Source organism: Sylvia atricapilla, chromosome 16, assembly GCF_009819655.1.
Source record: "Sylvia atricapilla isolate bSylAtr1 chromosome 16, bSylAtr1.pri, whole genome shotgun sequence".
In the NCBI taxonomy this organism is placed as follows: Eukaryota; Metazoa; Chordata; class Aves; order Passeriformes; family Sylviidae; genus Sylvia; species Sylvia atricapilla.
In genome coordinates, this window is record NC_089155.1 from 7447891 (window position 1) to 7467432 (window position 19542).

General features: G+C 49.2%; 1 protein-coding gene across 2 annotated transcripts; it reads right to left on the minus strand.

The window, feature by feature from the left end:
* Positions 1–3527: 3527 nt before the first annotated feature.
* Positions 3528–19298, minus strand: TM9SF4 (transmembrane 9 superfamily member 4). 2 transcript variants are annotated; one of them, XR_010744852.1, is made up of 19 exons: positions 19178–19298; positions 13993–14106; positions 12423–12522; positions 11889–12057; positions 11682–11811; positions 11173–11296; positions 10232–10350; positions 10008–10119; positions 9530–9600; positions 8970–9102; positions 8413–8494; positions 8246–8321; positions 7827–7910; positions 7470–7645; positions 7075–7138; positions 6439–6558; positions 5848–5937; positions 5172–5522; positions 3528–4990 (listed from the first exon to the last, which is right to left on the minus strand). XR_010744852.1 is itself a non-coding variant. In XM_066330727.1 (18 exons), exons 1-18 carry the CDS (start codon positions 19265–19267, stop codon positions 5373–5375), a joined length of 2004 nt encoding a protein of 667 aa, XP_066186824.1. In that variant the 5' UTR covers positions 19268–19298; the 3' UTR covers positions 3528–5372. The 2 variants fall into 2 exon arrangements, 1 of the variants encoding a protein (XP_066186824.1); XM_066330727.1 differs by having other exon boundaries at positions 3528–5522.
* Between the last annotated feature and the right edge of the window lie 244 nt (positions 19299–19542).

The following is a 19542-nucleotide window of genomic DNA, read 5'->3' on the forward strand; positions in this document are numbered from 1 at the left end:
CTATTCTGCCGCTGAACAGTGAAGTGGATGCATGGTTCAAACAGAACCATTTCAGGTTTCCATCCTCATCCAAAATTTGTGTCTTTTCCATAACTTATTTCTTGTATTTTTCCCAATTCCTAGAAATGGGAGCTGCCACCTGAAGCTCTGAAACCCACCCTGGTTGACCCCTGTGTGGTAGGAGAAGGTGGTTTGGTTTAGCCTAGTCTGGGAAGCCCAGATTATTTTCATTCCCATCCCCAACTTTGGCACCTCTCACCTTTTCCATGCCTGTTTCCCATAACATGCCACAGCCTTACTGAGCCTATCTTGGAAAGCAGCTGGAAACTCCCACGGAGGTGCCATTACCACTGATCCAGTTGCCTTACAAGATCACTATCCCTCTTCCCCACCACCTCTCAGGTTCTCTTGTCCCTACTGCACAATCCATGCACACTCACAATAGGCTTACCTCTGCCTATTCCCAGAGGTGGACTTGCTTCCTTCTAGTGAGTCACTGGGATGCCCTGGGAATCCTACATGCATCAGCTATTCTTGTGGCTGCAGGTAAGGAGTTTTCTCCTGTGGTACAGTCTGCAATCTCTACCTGGAGCCAGCTCTATGTCTTCCCACAGGCCAGACAGCTCTTAACACTTCAGACTGGCATGCAAACAGGTCAAGCGAAAATAGAACTGGTGTTGAGAAATGATAACAGAAAACACATCACCTTCTGTGTCTCACAAATCCACACCAGGAGATGAACTTGGCTTTCCTGTTCAAAGCACATTTTATTTCCAAGTGCACAGGTGAGCTGCAGGAGGAGCCTGAAGCACCTTCCTCATGCTGCTTGTGGTTGAAGCCAGGTCTGCATGGTCCTTTCCACCAGTGCCTAAATACCAGCATGGAAATAGAGCATACATGACACAGAGGGAGCTTCTCTGTGTCAGAGCACAGTGACAAGGAAAGTTAAAAGCATTGCAAAAGATAACCAGGGATTTTTTTATTACTATAAATAGGTCAGCTCTTCAGCTGGGGGAAGAATCCTCAACAATGAAGTGTCTTGTTACAGACCAAACATCCCTCACTTCTGTGTCTTTGTTTTGAACTACTGTGCAAGGAGATAACCAACTCTAGCATGGAATGCACTGAGTGGACTGGGGACAGCTCCAGGGCCTGCAGGACAGGGACAGCCTCCAACACCTGGGACAGGCTAGGCTGGCTGAGTGTCCAGGTGAACAGGCCAGGGACTGCCTGCAGCCCTTCTCCCTCTGTAGTCAGTGTCTTGTGCTTGAAGGTCACAGATGAGCTTTGCTCATAGCCCTCAGCAGCACAACCCACTCCACGGTGCCACACAAGGGCTGCATGCTGCAGCACATCCCAGAACTTCTGCAAGAAGCCACTCTGGAGTTTGAGTTCTCCTCACCTTATGGAGTGCCTCAGCCTTGATGCTTTGTGGAGCTTTCCCACTTTAGTGATTCCTGATATCTAAGAGCAATTTTTAGAAAGACTGTTTTATAACATTTGAATGTATGTTTTCCTTAAATGAGGATATTGAAGAACACAGAGCTGTCTGCTGATGTACTCTTGAGACCTGGGGTGGCTGTAAGAAGGACAAAAAACCTGTAGAACCCCTGAGAGCAGCCGAGCTCCAAAACTGCTGCTGAAGAAAAGCTACTGAGTGGCCTTTGCAGCCACAAGTCATGCCAAGAACCCTCTGCCATCTCCCACAGGCGCCTGTGAAGTCCCACTGGAAGGTGAAGGGTTTGGGATTAGCCATGGGAGGGGATGAGAAAGCCACGGTGTCCCTCCCCACGGCTGCCATTCACACTGTCCTTTCTTGTGCTGGTTCTGGACAGGCCCCGTGCCTGACCTCCCTCCCTGCAGCTACAGCTGCCAAAGCCAGAAACTTCCCATTGTTAAAGCTCAACTGGTTTTCTAAAAACAAACTTTCTAGCACTTTTACAGAGTGAATAACCTCTTTTAATGGAGTATTTTGGGGGCTGTAAACAAGGTTTTTAAATTGTAATTAAGTGCCATTAGGAAATGTATGGTTCATCACTAAAATTAGCTCTTGCAAAATGAAGTTCAAATTGAAAGCATCTTTTATAATGGAGTTGTTTATTAAAAGCATTTGGATGATCTTCCCCAGGTGTCTTCATGGAGGGAAGTTTGGGTTTTGGTTGGATTAAGACAAGATAGAATCATAAGGCAGGTCAAAGATACAGTTCCCTACATGAAGCCACAGAAGTTTTTAAATTTCTTCCAAGCAAAGAATTAGACCCACAAGAAAAAAACCCAGCACCCCACTGGGGAGGCAGCCACAGCAGACACCATTATCCCCTGTTAAGGAGAATAATGTTTGTTAAGACAGAAAGTTCTGGTTGCTTGGTTCCACTAAAATTTCCAGCCCATGTGGCACCATCTCAGACAAGTCCAGCCCACTCCCCTTCCCAAATAACCCTGACATGCTGTGCTCCCCACAGGCAGGAGAACCAGACCCAGACCTCAGCTTAAGCTACAACTGGCTGCAGGCACCAGCAGCATTTGAAGATAAAACAGGGCAAAGCACACAGAGCCCTCTTGGGATTCTCCTGCAGAACATGGATTAAAAGCTGACAGCCATGATCACTGTTAGGTGCTTGTCTAAGAATGATCTTGTTTTCAGCTCTAGTTCTCATTCCTAATGCAGCCACCATTAAAACGTGGCCTTTCCTCAGCAGCTTTCCCCTGGCACTGGGGATTGTGACAGAACATGAATACACCCATCTGCCAAAAATAAAAAGTAAGTTTAGCACAGATTGTCCTGGTGGTGGAGCTGAAGCTTCCTTTGCCTTTTTAGAGGGAGAAAGGATTAATCTGATGAGTTTTGATTCAAGTATTTTCCAGCACTGGTCTCACACTCAGCCGGCCTCGGCACTGGACTCTGTGACCTGGGACAATCATCCATTGCTCTGCTGGGCAAACCTGTCAGTAAAAGGGAATTCACTTTGCCTCCCTCAGCCAGGATTCCAGCAGAGGCTCATTGATTTCCTGACACACACTCCCCCCCAGCAGACACACACAAGCTCTGGGAAGCCAACAGAGCTGGAAGCCAATACTGAGGGCTCAGCTTCCACAGCAGCAGCACTCCTCAAACTCCTGCTCAGAGGAAGGAATGGCAGCTCCTTTCTGAGCTGTCCTCTCCCCTCTGCTGCTCTAAAGCACTGCCATCCAGCAGTTCTGCTGCTCTGCCCATCAGTGCCACACATCAAACAACATGTCTCACACAAGACACAGGTTGCTCAAGTGATCTTACCCAGCAGCACAGCATCAGCAGATCCAAATGCCTCAACTGGTGGCATCATTACAATATATGGCAGCATTCAGGGTATGCCACACTGGGAGAAACTTAGTTTACCAGGAGAAAAATATTACAAAGAAAACCAGAGTATTCCAAGCTCAGCTTCTGGCTGAAGCCACACATCACAGACCACATGGGTATTGAACAGGCCAAGTGTTACAAAAAGAAATTCTCCAGAAGTGGCTTAGGAGAACCCAAGAGAGTAGGATGACAGGACAATGGCAGATTTATTTACAATAGGACACAAAGAATACATACATTAATTAAAAATTACAAAGAATACAGAGAAAACACTTCAGGGAAGGGAGAGAAATCAATGCTGGCTGAGCCTCTCCACTGGGGCAGGGGCAGAAGAAAAGGAAAAAAAAAAAATCAACGAAAATCTCAGAGAGGGACCTCAAATCAGAATTGACACAGGACTCCACAGCACAGTTGGCTCACACATCCCCTCCTCCCTTTTTCCATCCATGATTCCTGGCTGATTAGACTTTGGCATGACAGGCAGGGCCAATGGGAAGGGACACAGGCCCTTGCACGGACCTGGTGGAAACTTACAGCAGTTGGGGTTTAGTAAGGTCCCAAAGCCCTCCCTGGGAGCAAGGAGGGCTTTTGGACAGTTTTGGGTTAGAATGATGTGACCTCATTGGAAGACCTTACTCCAAGAAAACAAATTTCATAGATCTCACTTAAAAACCTCTCCTCTGTAGTCTTGGCTGAATCCATGAGTCTGGGGATGGAGAGAGCCTTCACTGCAACGTGGAACCCTTTTACTGATAAACATCACTGAAGTGACCAAAAAAAACCCAAAACAACACAACCCAACTTTAACCTCTTTTAAAAAGAGCTTCCCACGGGCTGGTTCAGGCATCAAGCCATGGGAAAAGAGCCCATGTCAGCTACCCAGGAGAGCTTGGACTGTTTCTTGTGGAGAAGAACAAAACACAGCTATGGGGTGTACACTTTTCCTGTTCCCTGGAGGTAGAGAATTTCAGAGGAGGAGCAGAGAGCAGCAAGGGCAGCTGGAGCACAGGGCCAGTGAGAGAGCCCCACTCCCAGCCATGGGACAGCTCATGGGGCCACCTGCCTGTGCCAGCCCCTTCAGCATGGCCCGCACAGCCCCCGGGCCCAACACTGCCTCAGATCACTTGGCACTAACGCCACGGCACCACAGCCATCTCCTGCAGGATCCCAGTGGCATTCCCAGGAAGGAGCCTGCCCTGATTCCTCACTCATCCAGAGCAGAGCTACTGACAGAACAAACTCTTGTAGTTACCTCACACATCCTTCCAGTCCTGTATTCCAGCACAACCACGTCACTTCCACCAGGACGTTTTGTCCTGCCTTCTGAAGGAGAGGCAATCCCACCCTCCCACAGCGGCCTGTGCTGTCCGAGGCTGGAGGGAGGCAGAAGTGATGCTGAAGGTTGCTCAAACTCTCTCAGGGTGAAATTGCTCTTCCCAGGCTCTGAATGGCACCTCCAGCAAATTGTAAACAAGCCGAAGCCGGGACTTCGGTGATCGGAGTGCGCCGGACTCCCGCTGGGTGAGCCTTTAGGCTCCGGTTATTCTGCCATAGTCAAGCTCCCTCTTCTGTGCAGACACGAAGGCAGGAGAAAAAACCAGTCTGATACTTGTCTGAAGAGTCTCCCTGAATCCTAGAGCACCCCAGGGGCTGGAAGAAAACGTTTTCACAAGTGTTTCCACTGCTGTCTCAAATCCGTTCATCATCAACATAAAAAAAGGATGGATTAGCAAAAAGGGGGTTTACTTATACAGAGGGATATTTCTCTGCTAAAAAACTCCCTCAAATATGGAACAGGATAATAAAGTTAAAATGTAAGGTATCTACAGACCCCTTTTCCCCGCAGAAGTAGCCCAGAATCCATGTACACTGTGCCAAAGTTACATTCCAAATCGAGGAGTTAATTATTTCTCTTGTGACTCTCCCACCGGATGTTTGTTTCCTTAAAAAGAGCTGGGAGAAGATGTCCCTGTCCCTCCCGGGAGGACACGTGTGTTCAGAGGTGTCTGATTCCTGCTGGGGGACTCCAGCTTCAGTCAATTTTCACGGCGGCGTAGATCTTGCGCACGAACATGTACGCCGCGTAGAAGCCAATGGTGCCCGTCAGGAGCCAGAAGGACAGGACCATGAGGGCAGTGTAGCCAAAGTACAGTAAGGAGGGAATGAACTCAACAATATCCAGCTGAAACAGAAGTGGATGAAAAAAAAAGTCAGCAAAATAACACACATAGAGGTGAGAAACCAGCCACTGCCCTCTGCAAAAGGAGCTCTGGCAAAGGGAGGGAAGCTTTCATTTTTGTGCAGCTGAAGTGAGATCCTGTTTGAGGTGGGGTCAAGGAATGTTGCTCTGCACAAGTCCTGGGGCACACGCCTCTTCCTTTCTGGAAGGGCTGTCAGCAATGTCTTGGGCTGGCATGGGCAGACTGGGACTCAGCAAGCCCACCATTTCCTTTCCCAAACCCCAGAGTCACCCCCAAAACCACGGCACTTTCACCCAGGAGGAATACCTTGTTCACAAAGTAGAAGACAGCATAGATCAGCACATAGAAGGCAGATCCTCCAGACACCAGGAAGGTTCTCCACCACCAGCGGTAATCCTGACAGGATAAAGAGCCTCATTATCCCCCTGACTTTCTTCACAGCCTCAGGGAAGCTGTGACCATTCCAGGACAGGGAGAACACCACCCATCTTCCTTCAAAGGAAATCCACAATTTGAAACTGGGGAGCTTTTTTGTCACAAAAGTGTTTCCAAACCAAGAGATGTAATGCTGACAGTCAGGCTCAAAGCACCTGCTGCCCAAGGACATGGCTCACCTTTGGCCCTGTGTTTTGTTCTGTATGTGGATGGAATGGAACAGTTTGGGAACAGCTCAAAACACCCTGTGCCCAGAAAAATTCCTGGTATGAAACCATAGTTCCCAGCCTAAGAGATTATCAAGGAGCTTTAATTCCCTTTAGAGTGAAGAGACATTGGGGACAATCACACCTGTGAAGCTGGGCCAAACTAATCTTTGTTGAGCAGCAGCAATAATGTGATCTGTGCTTTTCCAGCAGCAAGTACCCTCAGCTACCCAAATCAAAAACATGGAAATCTCACCTCGGCACACAGCTGGAAATAAACCATGACAATGCTGATCTGGGAGCAGGATACCACCAGAATTATAAACACCAGGAAGAGGAAGCCAAAAAGGTAATAGAACTGGTTCTCCCAGATTGCCTGAAATAAACACATAGCAGGAATTTGTTTCCAAGTTATTGTGATCAATCACTGAACGTGGGACTAACTTCTGGCAGCCAGCCAGAGGAAATGAGGAGCCCCTCAGCCTCACATAGATGAAACCACAGATCTAATACATTTCACAATGTCACCTCAGAGGATTCAGGTTGCAATAGTGTGTAATAGGACAGCTCTGAGGTAGCTTGTCCATTCCCCCCCATCTCCCAAGCAATGGAACAGCAAATTCTTCTCCATCCATGCAAGGTGTAAAATGGGTAGCAGTGGAACCCCTCCTTGATGTAATGTTACATTAAATTTTGTCTTTACCACAATCCTTCAAACCACCAGGAGAGTCCCATAGCTCTCTCTGGAAACTGTTGAACGGCCTGGAAGAAACCAGCTACCCCCTTCAGAGAATACAGGAATAGGAGACTGCTCCAGTGGAAGCCTCCTCCCTTTGAAAAGCTTTGGCATGAAAGGAACCCTATTGAGGAAGAAAGTGGCTTAAATGCTTACACTGAAAATGAAGAACAGCTCTATGAACATGGCTCCAAAAGGCAGAATACCAGCCATGAGGATCCTACAGGGCAGAAACAAAAACCATAAGCAGCATAATCTAACTGTCTGGACATTAAAAATTCCTTGTAACTACACAGAAAACTCCAAGCAAAGGCTCTACATTTCCAGATTACTAAATTTCACAAGCAATGGCACAGCTGCTCCCACTGTTGAGCATGTACCATGGTTACAAGTACCCCTCATACCACATCCAAATTATCGATGTGATCCCAAGGAACCCAATATGCCATCTGTCCATGACCAGAGAGCAGCAGAAGGTGACACTCAGCAACCGAAGGGTACAAAGAGGAGGGGGCTTAACTCACCATATTCCCCAGACACTCATCACTCACCCCACAAATTTGTTCATATACCACCTCTGCTCCGGGATCTGCCTGGGAATCTGATTTGTCCGTACAGGATTGTCATACGGCTGCTTGCGAAATCCAAAGTAGTAACCCAGGTAGACCAAGGGCAAGGAGATCCCAAACCACATGCACAGCAAGGCCACCATGGTAGGGAAAGGCACCTGGAATCACACCAAGAGCCACAGAAGTGAGGCTGACAGCTCTCCTGCCCTGGGAACTGATGTCATTGGCTAAGCCAACCCTCCAGTCACCCCCTTGGAAAGATCTGGGAAGCCAAATGAGTCCCCATCAGCCCAGTGACCTCTCCCACCCAGCAGGTCCCAGGCTGAGGGTGGCACCTACCGCACCAGAGGAGTGTTTCCCCCAGATGAAGCAGTTGAGGACAAAGCAGATGCCAAAGACGACGCCTGGGTACAAGGTTGCTGTCTGTAAGAGGAACCACAGTCTAAGAGAGAGCGCCTCACTCATCAGCCAGATGTTCCTATGGAATGAGTCCATTCCTGCTACAAGGCACACAAGGTGGAAGTGTCCCTTTTGCTACAGGACAAGGACATAGAGCTAGGCTGTGGGGAAGATCCTGGACAATCCTCTTTGCTATACATGCTCTGGCAGCGCCTTTTCTGTACAGCTACAAGGACTCAACCCACAGCAAATGTGCAGCACAGCCAGACTGTGTCCAGCTACTACAAATGTGTGGAGCTTAACAACAGATCTTGCCATCAGCAAACCTGGATAAACAACACAGAACATCCAAGACTCACACAAAAAGCTCCCTTCTTCCATCGATGACCTTTCAGAGTCCGGTACAAGCGGCCAGCAAAGAATCCACCAAAAACCCTGGACAGAAACAAGCCAAGACAATGAAAATGAGCTGTTGTTGCTGAGGAGAGGCAGGACAGCACGAGGGGAAAGCCGTGGAGGCACCTACCCCATGAACATGAAGAGGAAGCAGGCAGTTGTCATCAGTGCGCCCCGGCTCGAAGGCGACAGCATCCCCAGCATAGCAACAACTGCAGAGGGAAACAGGACAAGGAACAGCAGCTCTGAGGGACATGTGCTGCAGCAGCTGGAGGACAGGGGCCTCTGCAACCCACAGCTGCCTGCAATCTCTGCACAGGCCTGATTTCCTTCACAGCACAATGCATCCACTGCCTCCAGCACCGGCCAGAGAGGAAGGCACAGCTTTGATCTCAGCTACAGACCATGCCTCAGCCTCAGCTTCCCCAGGGACGGGAGCAGGTGCAGCTCAGCAGGCAAGGCACACCTGTGCAAAAGTCTCCCGGCCCACTATCAGCTTGGCAAAGGAAATTCAAGCACACAAAGCTGCCTTCAGCTGGGCAATGTCATCCACTGCTGAGCCCAGGCTGAGGGCAACAGGAAGCAGCTTCATGGGCCTCACTCCAGCTAAGGTGAGCACAGGGTGAAGTGAAACACCTTCGAGCATCATTCGTGTTACAGCCACCCCGTGCAACACGTGCCACTTACAGATGACAATCAGGATCATACAGAAGAGCTGAATTCCAGAACCCAGGAGAGAGCTGAGGATCATAGGGTACTGTGGAGGCCTGAAGACATCTCCATGCACAAGTTTCCAACCAGATTCCTCCATGGTATCTTCCTACAGCAACAACAGAAAAAGGAGGTTATTTAGATGTGATATGCCAGTGGAAATTAAGGTCCCACCACAGCCAGCTCAAGAGGTTAACTACCCTGGATTCAGTTTTTCTACTCAATTTTATCACTCTGGCCAAGATACTTCTTTCCTCTTGTGCTAAAAACAGCTGAGACCTCAGTTGTCAGTGCCAGGGCACACATTTACAGAGCTGTCTGCAGCCACTGTTTAGGTCTGAAGACATCTGAACTGGTATGTCATTGTTCAGGTAAAAAATGGTGTGTGACAGTACAAAACAACTGCCCCTCCCATGGCCAGGGCTTGAAGGAAAACAGGGGCAAGGGAAGAGACAATACACCCAAGTCTGCACAGTGGATCCCTCCTGGCCTGTGCTCCCCTCCCACTAATCCCAGCCCAAGGAACACACACATACAATGTCATCTTCTTTGTTGTAGTTGGCAATGTCCTTCCGCAGAGTCCGGATGATGATCATGCTGAGAATCCCTGAAAACAAGCACAGAGTTCAGCTCAGAGGCTCCCACATGGCTGTGCTGCTCTCATGCTGTGCAACTACCAACACACTGTTCTGTGTGGAGAAGTGGTCCTGAGTCATCAGCAAAGACAGAAACAAAACCCCAAGGAGCAGGGAAGGCAGAATTCCAGCAGAAATGGGGCATTGTGGCTTTCTTGTGGGTTTTTCTACTCCCTCAATGACCCCAGTAAGAGAAAAGCTGGTAACTGCCTGACTCCACAGGTCATTGTTTGAACTGGGAGGCTTTAAATTGGTTTCCTGCTCCTTCCGATCAGGTTCAAAGGTGGCCACATCCTCCTCAAGCCACCTGCAGCTAAGGCTTAAAGAAAATTCTCTGCAGATAATGGTAAAGCCTTCCTCTCCCCACACATCCACTCACCTGAAAGGAAAAAGACGACCACAACCGAGTTAATGATAGAAAACCAGTGGATCTGCACGTCACTCATGGTCAGGTAGGTGTCCCAGCGAGAAGCCCACTTAATGTCACTTTCCTGAAAGAACAGGAGAGTTCTTCTCACACCAGCACATTCCCAATCTCTTCCACTACCCCAGTGATAGACACTTGGAGCATCACTGCCAGCCTGCTCCCCAGAACTGCCTCACCTCCCAGTGCACAGAGTAGGTGAAGAGCAACTGGTTCTCTTTAGTAGGATCTATTTCCTGAGGGGCAGAGCCCGTGGCTTCGGGCAGGGTGCACATGCTCTTCTCATCAGCCTTCAAGTCTGTAAGGAAAGCATGGCACATGGTGAGCCCTTCCCTCAGACACCACCTCTCCCATGGAGCATCACCCTGAGGGCATTGGGCTGCAGTTATTCCAGGTGGGGAAGCACTCGCTCCTTGCTCACCTGCTCTGCAGTTTGCAAAACTATTCTCCTGACCAGCAGTGGAGCATCATTAACAAACTTTCAGGAAAGCTATGCACAGGGCTCTCCTTAACTGGAAGGATAAAAGCCAGAGGTTCTGAAGCCAAGAATCTAGACCATGAACAAATCTTCCATTCCATGTGATACAGTGAGGAACAAGCCCTCTGCAGCACTGCCTGCCCTGCCAGAGGGGAGCTGTGGGGGGTGATCCACACCATGAGTAACTGCCCTTCTAGACACCCTCTTCCATTGGGCTCACTGAGGTAGGAGTGTTTTCCCCTAACCATTATTTTTAAGTTTCAATCCCCCAGAACAGTTCCAAACATCCTGTGTGTCCCTGAACCAGCACAGAGTGTCCCAGTCAGGGAGATCTGTGCCACAGCAAGAGCTAAAATGCCAGACATGCCTCATAACAGATGACACAGTGCAAAAAAAAATCCAACCTCAAAACCTCAAACTCATATCTTTTTACAGGAATTGATTTTCCATGGACTGCAATACATGGGTACATCTCTATTGCTGGTACTTCCTTAATAACAAAGCAGCTTATTATTCTTGTAATTTAGATTCATTTCTGTGCCCTGTGAAGCAACAACTGGCACACTGATACATCAGTGGCATCCAACTTTTGTCCGTACAGGAGATTCTTCCCCCTTGCTCCCCTCCTCAGGAATCTCTTACCTTCTAGTTTAATGCTTTGGGGAATCACCTCAAAGCGCACCACCCTGTAGGTGTGCTCCTGGCTCTCCTCCACATCCTCTCTGTGGTAGTAAAGGATGAAGGAGAGGTGGTTGTGCAGGTAGAACTGAAACAGTGACATAAAATAAAACATCAGCACCCCATGGGAGGAAGCGGCAAAGCTGAGAAGCAACAACTGCAGAAAACAGCTTCAGTGAGGGAAAACTAAAGACTCCAACATCAGAGATCAGCCAGTCTTGGGGGCACAGTGCCTTCACTCTGCTGAGGGGAACCCACTGCCTGAGCCTGTCCAAAGTTACACAGTGAATAAAAGCAAGGACTCCTAGCTTTCCAGCACCCACCCTCTTCTGCCCACAAGAGACCCCTCTCTCATATTTCCATTATTAATAAAACCTTTTGGTTGCATTCCCAATTCTGATACTCTCTGGCAGGCCTCTAACAGACACCCAGATTTCCTCCAGGCACCCTCACACAGCACCTCCATTCTCTACCTTGTTACCGTCCATAAACCCAAGCCTATATCCATGCTCGAACTGCACATCCTTCTCCTTCTTCTTCTCCTCTTCCTCACGATTGGAATAAAACTCCAGCCGTGTTGCCACAGGGAGGTTATCAGCGATGCTGAAAACAGATTTCAGATCAAATTTGTGCCAGCACCAAATTCCCCCTGACACAAATCCATGCTCGAGGTGACTCACAGGTGGACATAGTAATCCTCCCTGATGCGCTCGGCGATGAGCTTGCTCTGCTCCACTGTCAGAGTGACTGGCTTGTTGGGAAAGTTGCACAGAACTTCACATTTCTTCTCTACATTCATGGAGACCTGGAAAGGTGTATTTACAATTCGGTCCCCTCGAAGAACCTCACCTGGAAAACAGGAAAACATGGGCAGGGCTGGAGACTGCCAGGCTTTCTGCTGCTGATCCTGCTGCCAGGCACTGTGCAGCTGCACGGACCACAGCAAGTCTCCTTTGCTACCCCAGGTGCAAGGATAAGATTGCAAGTCAGTATATAGCTACTTTCTTGGAAGTATCAAGCACTGCTTATGAAGCAGGCTACACACTCTCCTTCAGGACAAGCACTTCCTCTGTCCAGCACACAGACACTGCTGTTTGTAGACAGCCAGCACACAGTGAATCAAAGGCAGCAGGTTCTCTCAGCTCAGCAGATGTGACACTTGCAATTGCTTTTACCCCTGTTAACACCCCCCACACTGTGTGACAGGTACACACCAAGGTTCTCAGCCTTGTACGTGATCTTGCTGGGCTGGCAGAAGGGCAGTGAGTAATACTCATATGGCAGCTGGGTCCGGGAGCTCGTCAGCTTCACAGCCTGCAGGAAGAATGGAAGGATTATCCCCAGGAGAAAACTTCAGATAATTTTCTGTCCTCTCAGCATCATCCAGAAGCTGATGCTCACTTCAAGACATCTTCCATAAAGCTCACTTTAAGTAGTAGTGTAGTAGTAAAGATACTACTACTACTTGTATTAAAAATAGTAAAAGAGACAGATGTTCCTGAGAGACTTGCAGTAGCAACTCATTCACAGAGAAACACTCATAGAACAAACATGGTGGGTTCACAAATTCATGTCTCAGTGGAGTCCTAAGAAACAACAAAGAGCTCAAAAAAGATTTAAGAATCACATTTCATATAAAATTTCCTCAACCAAAAATTCATATCCCACTGGACCTAGAGGTCTGGCCTCCAGTGCTATGAAGAGTTCAGCAATTTTAATCTCTGCAAGGAAAGCCAGAGAGCCATCAGTCTGGGAAGACAAGGTGACCAACCACAAACATTCCTGGAGTGTTTCCACAAATCACAGGGTACAAGGGAAGTGCAGAGACATACCACAACAGCCAAGACCACAGTTGCCCTGAAAAACAGAAGTGTTTTGTAACACAGCCAAGCTTGTTTATTGGAAGAGTGCTGGCAAACACACTGACTTGCCTAAGCACTTGAGGAAGCATTTGGATCCTGAAATCCCTTTGAGAACAGCCATTCCAAAACCCTCTTCTTCTGGGAAGCTTACTGTAGCCACAGGCAAGTCTCATTTGCTTAAAAATAGCCTGCGTCTGGCAGTTTGTGGCCAAAGAGAAAACTGTGCCGTGCTTCACGTGGGAGCAGCCAACCTCAGCAGCCCCAAGGGTGCTGGATTTGCTGAGACAGAGGCCACAGCTTCAGAAAAATAAATGAAATGGGCTATAAATCACTGATGTCTGAAAGCAAAGCCTGGCTTCCTCGTGGATAGGTGCAGCAGCTCTGTCATTGAGTACCAGCAACGCTGCACAGGAACAGCTCTCAGCAAGGCTGGGCTGAAAGATCTGCAAGGCTCAAGGACAAACACCTCCACTTGGGAAGTGTTCTCATGAACTTCCCTAAAGGCACAACATGAGCAAACTAGGCATTGAGAAGATCTGATTCAGACCTTATTCCACCATTCACCTTCTACTCAAAGGCACACTCTGCATAAGCACTTTTAGAGTCAGCATAATGTTGGAGAAATTAAATTCACTTCAAAGCCACAGTGAGAAAGGGACCCTTTTCCCAAACAGAGCAACATCTTGAGGACTTAGGTGCAACTGTTAAAGGAATTTGGTGGAAGAGATCAGGAGCAAGAACAGGAATCGTGTTGGGACCCAAATGTTGTGAGACAGAAAATATCTGAACCCAAAAATTTAGCATCAGGATCCCCAAATTTAACTTTTCAGCCTCTCTTAGCTGCTATGGTATGAAAAGGAAAGAACCCAAAAGACAAAAAACCCTCAAACCAAACAGACTAACAGCAGTGAGTTTATCCTACCTTTATTTCTACGGGATCATTGCGGTGGAAGTTGATGGGAGCCACCCCGGGTACGTAGAACGAGTCTGTGCTGTGTAGCAACAACAGCAAGCCCAGCACATATCTCAGCCTTTCCTGCAAAAAGGAAAAGGAACAGTAAAACACAACAGAAACACTGGAACAACGTTAGGGGTGGGCAACAAGACTGGAAATGCTCGTCCCAGACATTAGAAAGGATGCGCAGTCAGGTGATTAAACAGGAATTTAATTCACAAAACCTGTTCTTAGCTTTGTTTTGTGACCCTCATCAAGTCACTTTCCACTCAGCATGTCTCTGCCTCTTCATCTGCAATTAGGAAAACTCTGGCTTTGCTCAACCACAAGAAAAATGCCATTTTTATCTGCACCATGAGGCATCAAGCAGGCCATTACTTTACTTTTCTGCCTGCCTCCCTGCCTGTGTTAGAAAACTCCATGGATCAGCAGTGAAGAGGGCTGCAGCCCTGGCAGTGGATGTGTGTCAGCTCTGCACAGCAGCAGTTACCCTGGAGCTGACCACAGATGGAGGCTCACAGGCCACGACTTGCAGAAGAGTAGTTACAGTGGAATCAGGTGTGACACCAGTAACTGCACCCAAAGGGACGGTCACATCACCACTCCCTCCTGCTCCACTCTGCTTTCCTCACCCCTCCAGGCCACAACACAGCTCAGTAACATGGCAAAAACCCTTTCACCTCTTTTTTAGGGAGCAGGGTGACAAGTCAGGCTAAAAGGCTCAATCAGCTCCATGGGGATGCCAGGAGAACCCAGACCCCAACATAGGTGCAGCAAATCTTTTATTTAACACACCTTGCTGCCTCCTCAGCCCCTGCTGTTACCTCAGGTAACCCAGCCCGAGCATGGGCAGGAAGGCTGTGAAATCAAAATTGAGCTTTAATGAGTATTAGCCAGCAGCAGCTTGCCTGGATTAGGACATCAGCTCTGGTATAATCTTACAGCATTACTAGCTTCAGTCCCTTCTCCTGAACGCCCTGTGTGTATGGCACCACCAGAAAACCACACAAAACCTGCTTCAGTTTGAGACAACTCTTGAGCTAATGCTGCAGACATAAGAAACAAAATCCCTGCTGTCCCTGTGTGTCCTCAGCACCATCAGTCAGTCTGACAGCACCAGAGGGAACACCCCACAGGCCAGGTATGGACAAACAGCAGCTCTGTCATGGGGAACCATCCTCAGGTTGGGGGGAAAAAAATCGAAATAATTGTGTTTATTGTGCCCATAACCCTTCTTCTTCATCACCTTCCTCCTGTCTCATTCTAAGGCAAGGAAAGTATGTTTGGCTCAGACACCTGTGAGGGCAAACCAGAGTATCCAGAATTAATGGAACTGAGCAGGATTAAAAAAAAAAAAAAAAAAAAAAGGCAGAAATATCAGGGGGTTGAAAGTCTAAAATGTATTTAAGATGCCAATGCTAGGCACCTACAGAAAATACAAATACTGAATCATCAGATACATGTGGGCTTCTAGTACCTGAAGGGAGCATACAAGAAAAATTGAGAGACTATTTAAAAGACCATGGAGTACAGGACAAGGGGGAACAGCTTTAAACTGACAGAGCAGGGTTAGACTGTATGTTAGGAAGAACTTCTTCCCTGTGAGGATGGAGAGGCACTGGCATAGGCTGTCCAGAGAAGCTGTGACTGCCCCATCCCTGGAATTGTTCAAGACTAAGCTGGAGTTTGGAGCACGCTGAGATAGAGAAGGGTGTCCCTGCCCATGGCAGTGGGGTGGAACGAGATGAGCTTTAAGGACCCTGCCAACCCAAACCATTCTGTGACTGTGATTTTTTTTGCTTACAAAGGGGATTTTCAGATCTATTCTAAGCACAGCCAAATACACTTGGAGCAGGCATAAAGCCTCAGCTTGGAAACACTCTTGTTAAAAGTGCCTGACCTTCAATACTGATCTGCCTTCAGGCAACATGGGGCTTATTTTTTGTGCTACACTAAATTTTGCCTTTCCAGTCTTTAAAGGAAGTGCTCAGTGGCTCTCCACAGAGTAGGAAAAGGGCTCCAGGGGAAGCACTGGAAGGAATCTGCACTCTTGTCCCATCCTGCACTCCAGAGCAGCCAGCAACCTGCAGCCCTTACCTTGTCACTGAAGTGACAGACCTACACAATGTTACTCAAAACCCAAAACCACGCCACTGCCACCTGTGCCCCAGCAGGCTGGGAGGTGACAAGACCAGGACAGAACTTTGGCAGACACTCAGGAGACACATGAGCATGCAGAAGATGAAATGTCTGATGACAATTTTGGCAGAAATTCGGCTGTCTTTGCACACAGATGATGATGACTCAGGCAGCACCAGGCAACAGGAAAGACAAGAGGGTGACTCTGTAAAGCCTTGCCAGGAAAAAACAGTTGGTAGCAAGAAATGGGAAAGCTGCTATGCAACAGGTGGGAGAAGCTTTGGAAGTGAAATAAGAAGGAAATGCCCAGTGCAGGTTCCTGAGCTGGCAGAGCACAGGGAAGCTGAAGCCAGGTGCCTTTCTCATCAGGACCTTTGCTCTTGTACTGACAAATGTTCTTCATCTTCTCCAAATGAAGGCAGCAGCTTAGAAACAGCACATGGACACCACCCAAAATATCTGTGTAACTCACAGCCAGGTGATTATCTCACACAGGGGATGCCTGCAAGCTGAGTTCTCTCCTGTGCCAGGTCAGAACTTCCAGGAGGGAGTTCTGTTTTGGTGCAGTCACAGAGCCCTGGCAAGGCCCAGACTTCCAGCAAACAGGACACACAACTTCACAGCCTTTTCCAATTATTTACATTTCAAAAACATGCACAAAACCCCCTCAAATTACAATCTTGCATCTGAGGTGCCAGGAAATGGTGTAATGGTGCAACAAGTAGCACAACAAATATGCACAACCCCAGACTGAGAAAAACTCAACTGCAAGTAAGCAAAAATAGTTCAAATTGCTTAAGCCTGATTATTTCCTATATGCAAACAGGCAGAGACACACTTTCTTAGGAGAATATGATCTAAATAAAAGAAGTAACTGCAGAAGCACAATCGCCCATTCCTGTCCCTCAGATCAAAAGTTCACACACAAACCCTCTCCAAGAAGGCGCTACTGGACAATTATCACGAGTCTTGGGGTTTGCAGACAACCCCAGGCTCATCCCATTCAGAAAGACTTATAACAACATTGCCACTCTCTGTGAATTCACAGAAGGTTCACAAACCACACTGCCAAAACAGAGGACTTGTTCTCTAAATCCCAGTCTGACCCAGCATGATGAGGCCCTAAAACATCCAGTTATTACCACACTTGTCCCTCTCTAGGGCTCATGGTCCCTCTGGCTACCACTGCCAGAGTCTGAATTCCAGCATTTATTTAAGGGAAAGGGGAAACAGCAGCTGTTCCCTGAGGCCCTCTGCAACAGCTCTAACGTGCTCCAGAGGGTCCATGGCCTGGCAACGTGCACCCAGGACATCCCTGCCCACGTTACTGCCAACAACTTGAAGAAACCCTCAAGCAGCAGCAATTTCAAGCATCTGAATTGAGCTGGTGCTGTACCAGAGCTGGTTTACGTCTTAAGAGTTTCACAAATCACACAGGAACTGAAGAACAGAACACAGTATTTGTTCAAAGAGACAAAAACGAAGCAGGAAGTGACAGTGATGGATATCGTGAATTGTCTCATCTCTCTTTGGCAGAGAAGAGCAAGAGGGATGTCCAAGAGACATAATCAGGAGCTACTACCTTTCAAAGACAGCTTTGAAGAAAAACAGAGAAAACGACCTGTGCAGAGCCATTTGTCCAAATGGAGTCACACAGCTCTCCTATTCCATTTCACTCACTGAAACTTTTTAAATATGGTAACAGAAAGGGAGGAAACACACAACTCACTACTCTGTGGCAGGGAAAAGAAACAAGCTCTCTCACACATGCAACCTTCATTCTGCCCTCAGGCAAACTAGATGACAGAACAGTGCTAATGGCAGCCTGACACTAGTCCCCTTTTCAAAGGGCTGCCTCCTTGGATGATCCTGACAACTGTTTGGATAAACTCATCTTTATTATATCCCTGCTCTGGTCACCCTGCAGTGGAGGGGCCACCGAGAGCCCTTCAGAAGGAGACAAACACTGCATTCACATTGACTTCAGAGCTCCTCTGACACCACGAGAGCTGCTGGCAGCCTTCTCTGCCCTTCACACAACAGAGAGCCACGAGGAAATTCCCAGTAGAACCATTCCCAGCTCTCAAAGCCAGCTGAGCACTTCCTCCTCCCTGCCTGGGGGAAAGCCAGCAGGGTATGAAGATGCTTAAAGCAAATTAAAGTAAAACCTCGGCTCTCCCAATCCCTTCCCAGTCATTTCGTGAGTCACCTCACAGCCCAGCCAGCAGCGACCTTTGTATCAGCACACATCCGTTATCCATGCCACTATTCCTGCAATGCATTGCCACAAAAATATCCTCCTGTGAAAGCAAGGAGGAAATCCGTTTCATTCCTACAAGACTTCAAGGCAGGTAACTAATGTCTCAGCAGCTCGTTTTCTCCTCTGTAAGGTAGCACTGATGCTCGCCAGGAACACCTTCAGTTTTCCGAGGATTCCAGGAATAATTCAATAGTAATAACAGGGATGCTAGAACGCGGGAAGGCAAAGCCGCCGCTCAGAGTCGGACGCGACAACCACCACCAAACGTTTGTGAAAACCACACACAGAGCAGCAGACTCCGTGCTTGGCACCAGCACCGGGCCCAGGCTGACACCTCGGAAGGGAAGGCAAAAGGAAGTGCCGGTGCTCCCCAGAACCCACCCCGCTGCGATCCCTCGCTCAGCCCCTCCTGCTCAGACAACAGGGAACCGCGGAAAGGGAGCCAACTTTGCTGCCCAGGGAGCGCAGGGCAGCGGGGCAAGCGGGACAGGAACTCGCTGGGCTCCCGCGCACCGAGCGGCGGCCCGAGCTCTGCCCTCCACAGGTGACACCGCCGGGAGACGCGGGGCAGCTGCAAGGCCCCGGGCGGGACCGGGGTGCCTCCTCTGGCCAGAGACCGAGCCCGCATCCCTCCCAGCGCGGTGCAGGCCAGACCGGAGCCTCCGCACCGAGCCTCGCGCCGGGGCGCCCGCCAAGCCGGGCCAGAGGACAGGGGGCGGGACGCGGGGCCGCGCCGGGCCCCGCCGCACTCACCATCGCCGCCGACGCCGCCATCTTGGATCCACGTGTCGGCGCTGACGTCACCGGAAGCGGTGCGCGGTTGGCTGCGGGGCCGATCGCCATGGCGACCGCGGCGGCCGGGCAGCACCGCGCTGGGCGACCGCGCTCCGCGCAGCCAGCGCCGGGCCCAGCTTAGCCTCGGATCAGGCCAGCCCTCCTGCCGGGCAGGGTGTGCCGGGGGTCTCCGCTTCGGTCCCCAGCGGGTCTCCGGCCCCGCGATGCCGGCCGGAGAAGGGGCGGTCCGGACCGCCATCTTTGCTGAGGGCAGCGGCCTTTGCATGGAGGGCGGGCACGACGCTGCGGCCGCCATGTTTGGTGAGGGCGCCGAGGCGGCAGGC

Excerpts from the sequence above, each read along its gene's own strand:
- TM9SF4 (XM_066330727.1), bottom strand. The coding sequence starts at position 19,267 with ATGGCGATCGGCCCCGCAGCCAACCGCGCACCGCTTCCGGTGACGTCA. Across the intron at positions 12,523-13,992 it reads ATGATCCCGTAGAAATAAAG|GCTGTGAAGCTGACGAGCTC; the intron begins GTAGGATAAACT and ends TTCTTCCTGCAG. Across the intron at positions 11,812-11,888 it reads GAGGATTACTATGTCCACCT|CATCGCTGATAACCTCCCTG; the intron begins GTGAGTCACCTC and ends ATCTGTTTTCAG.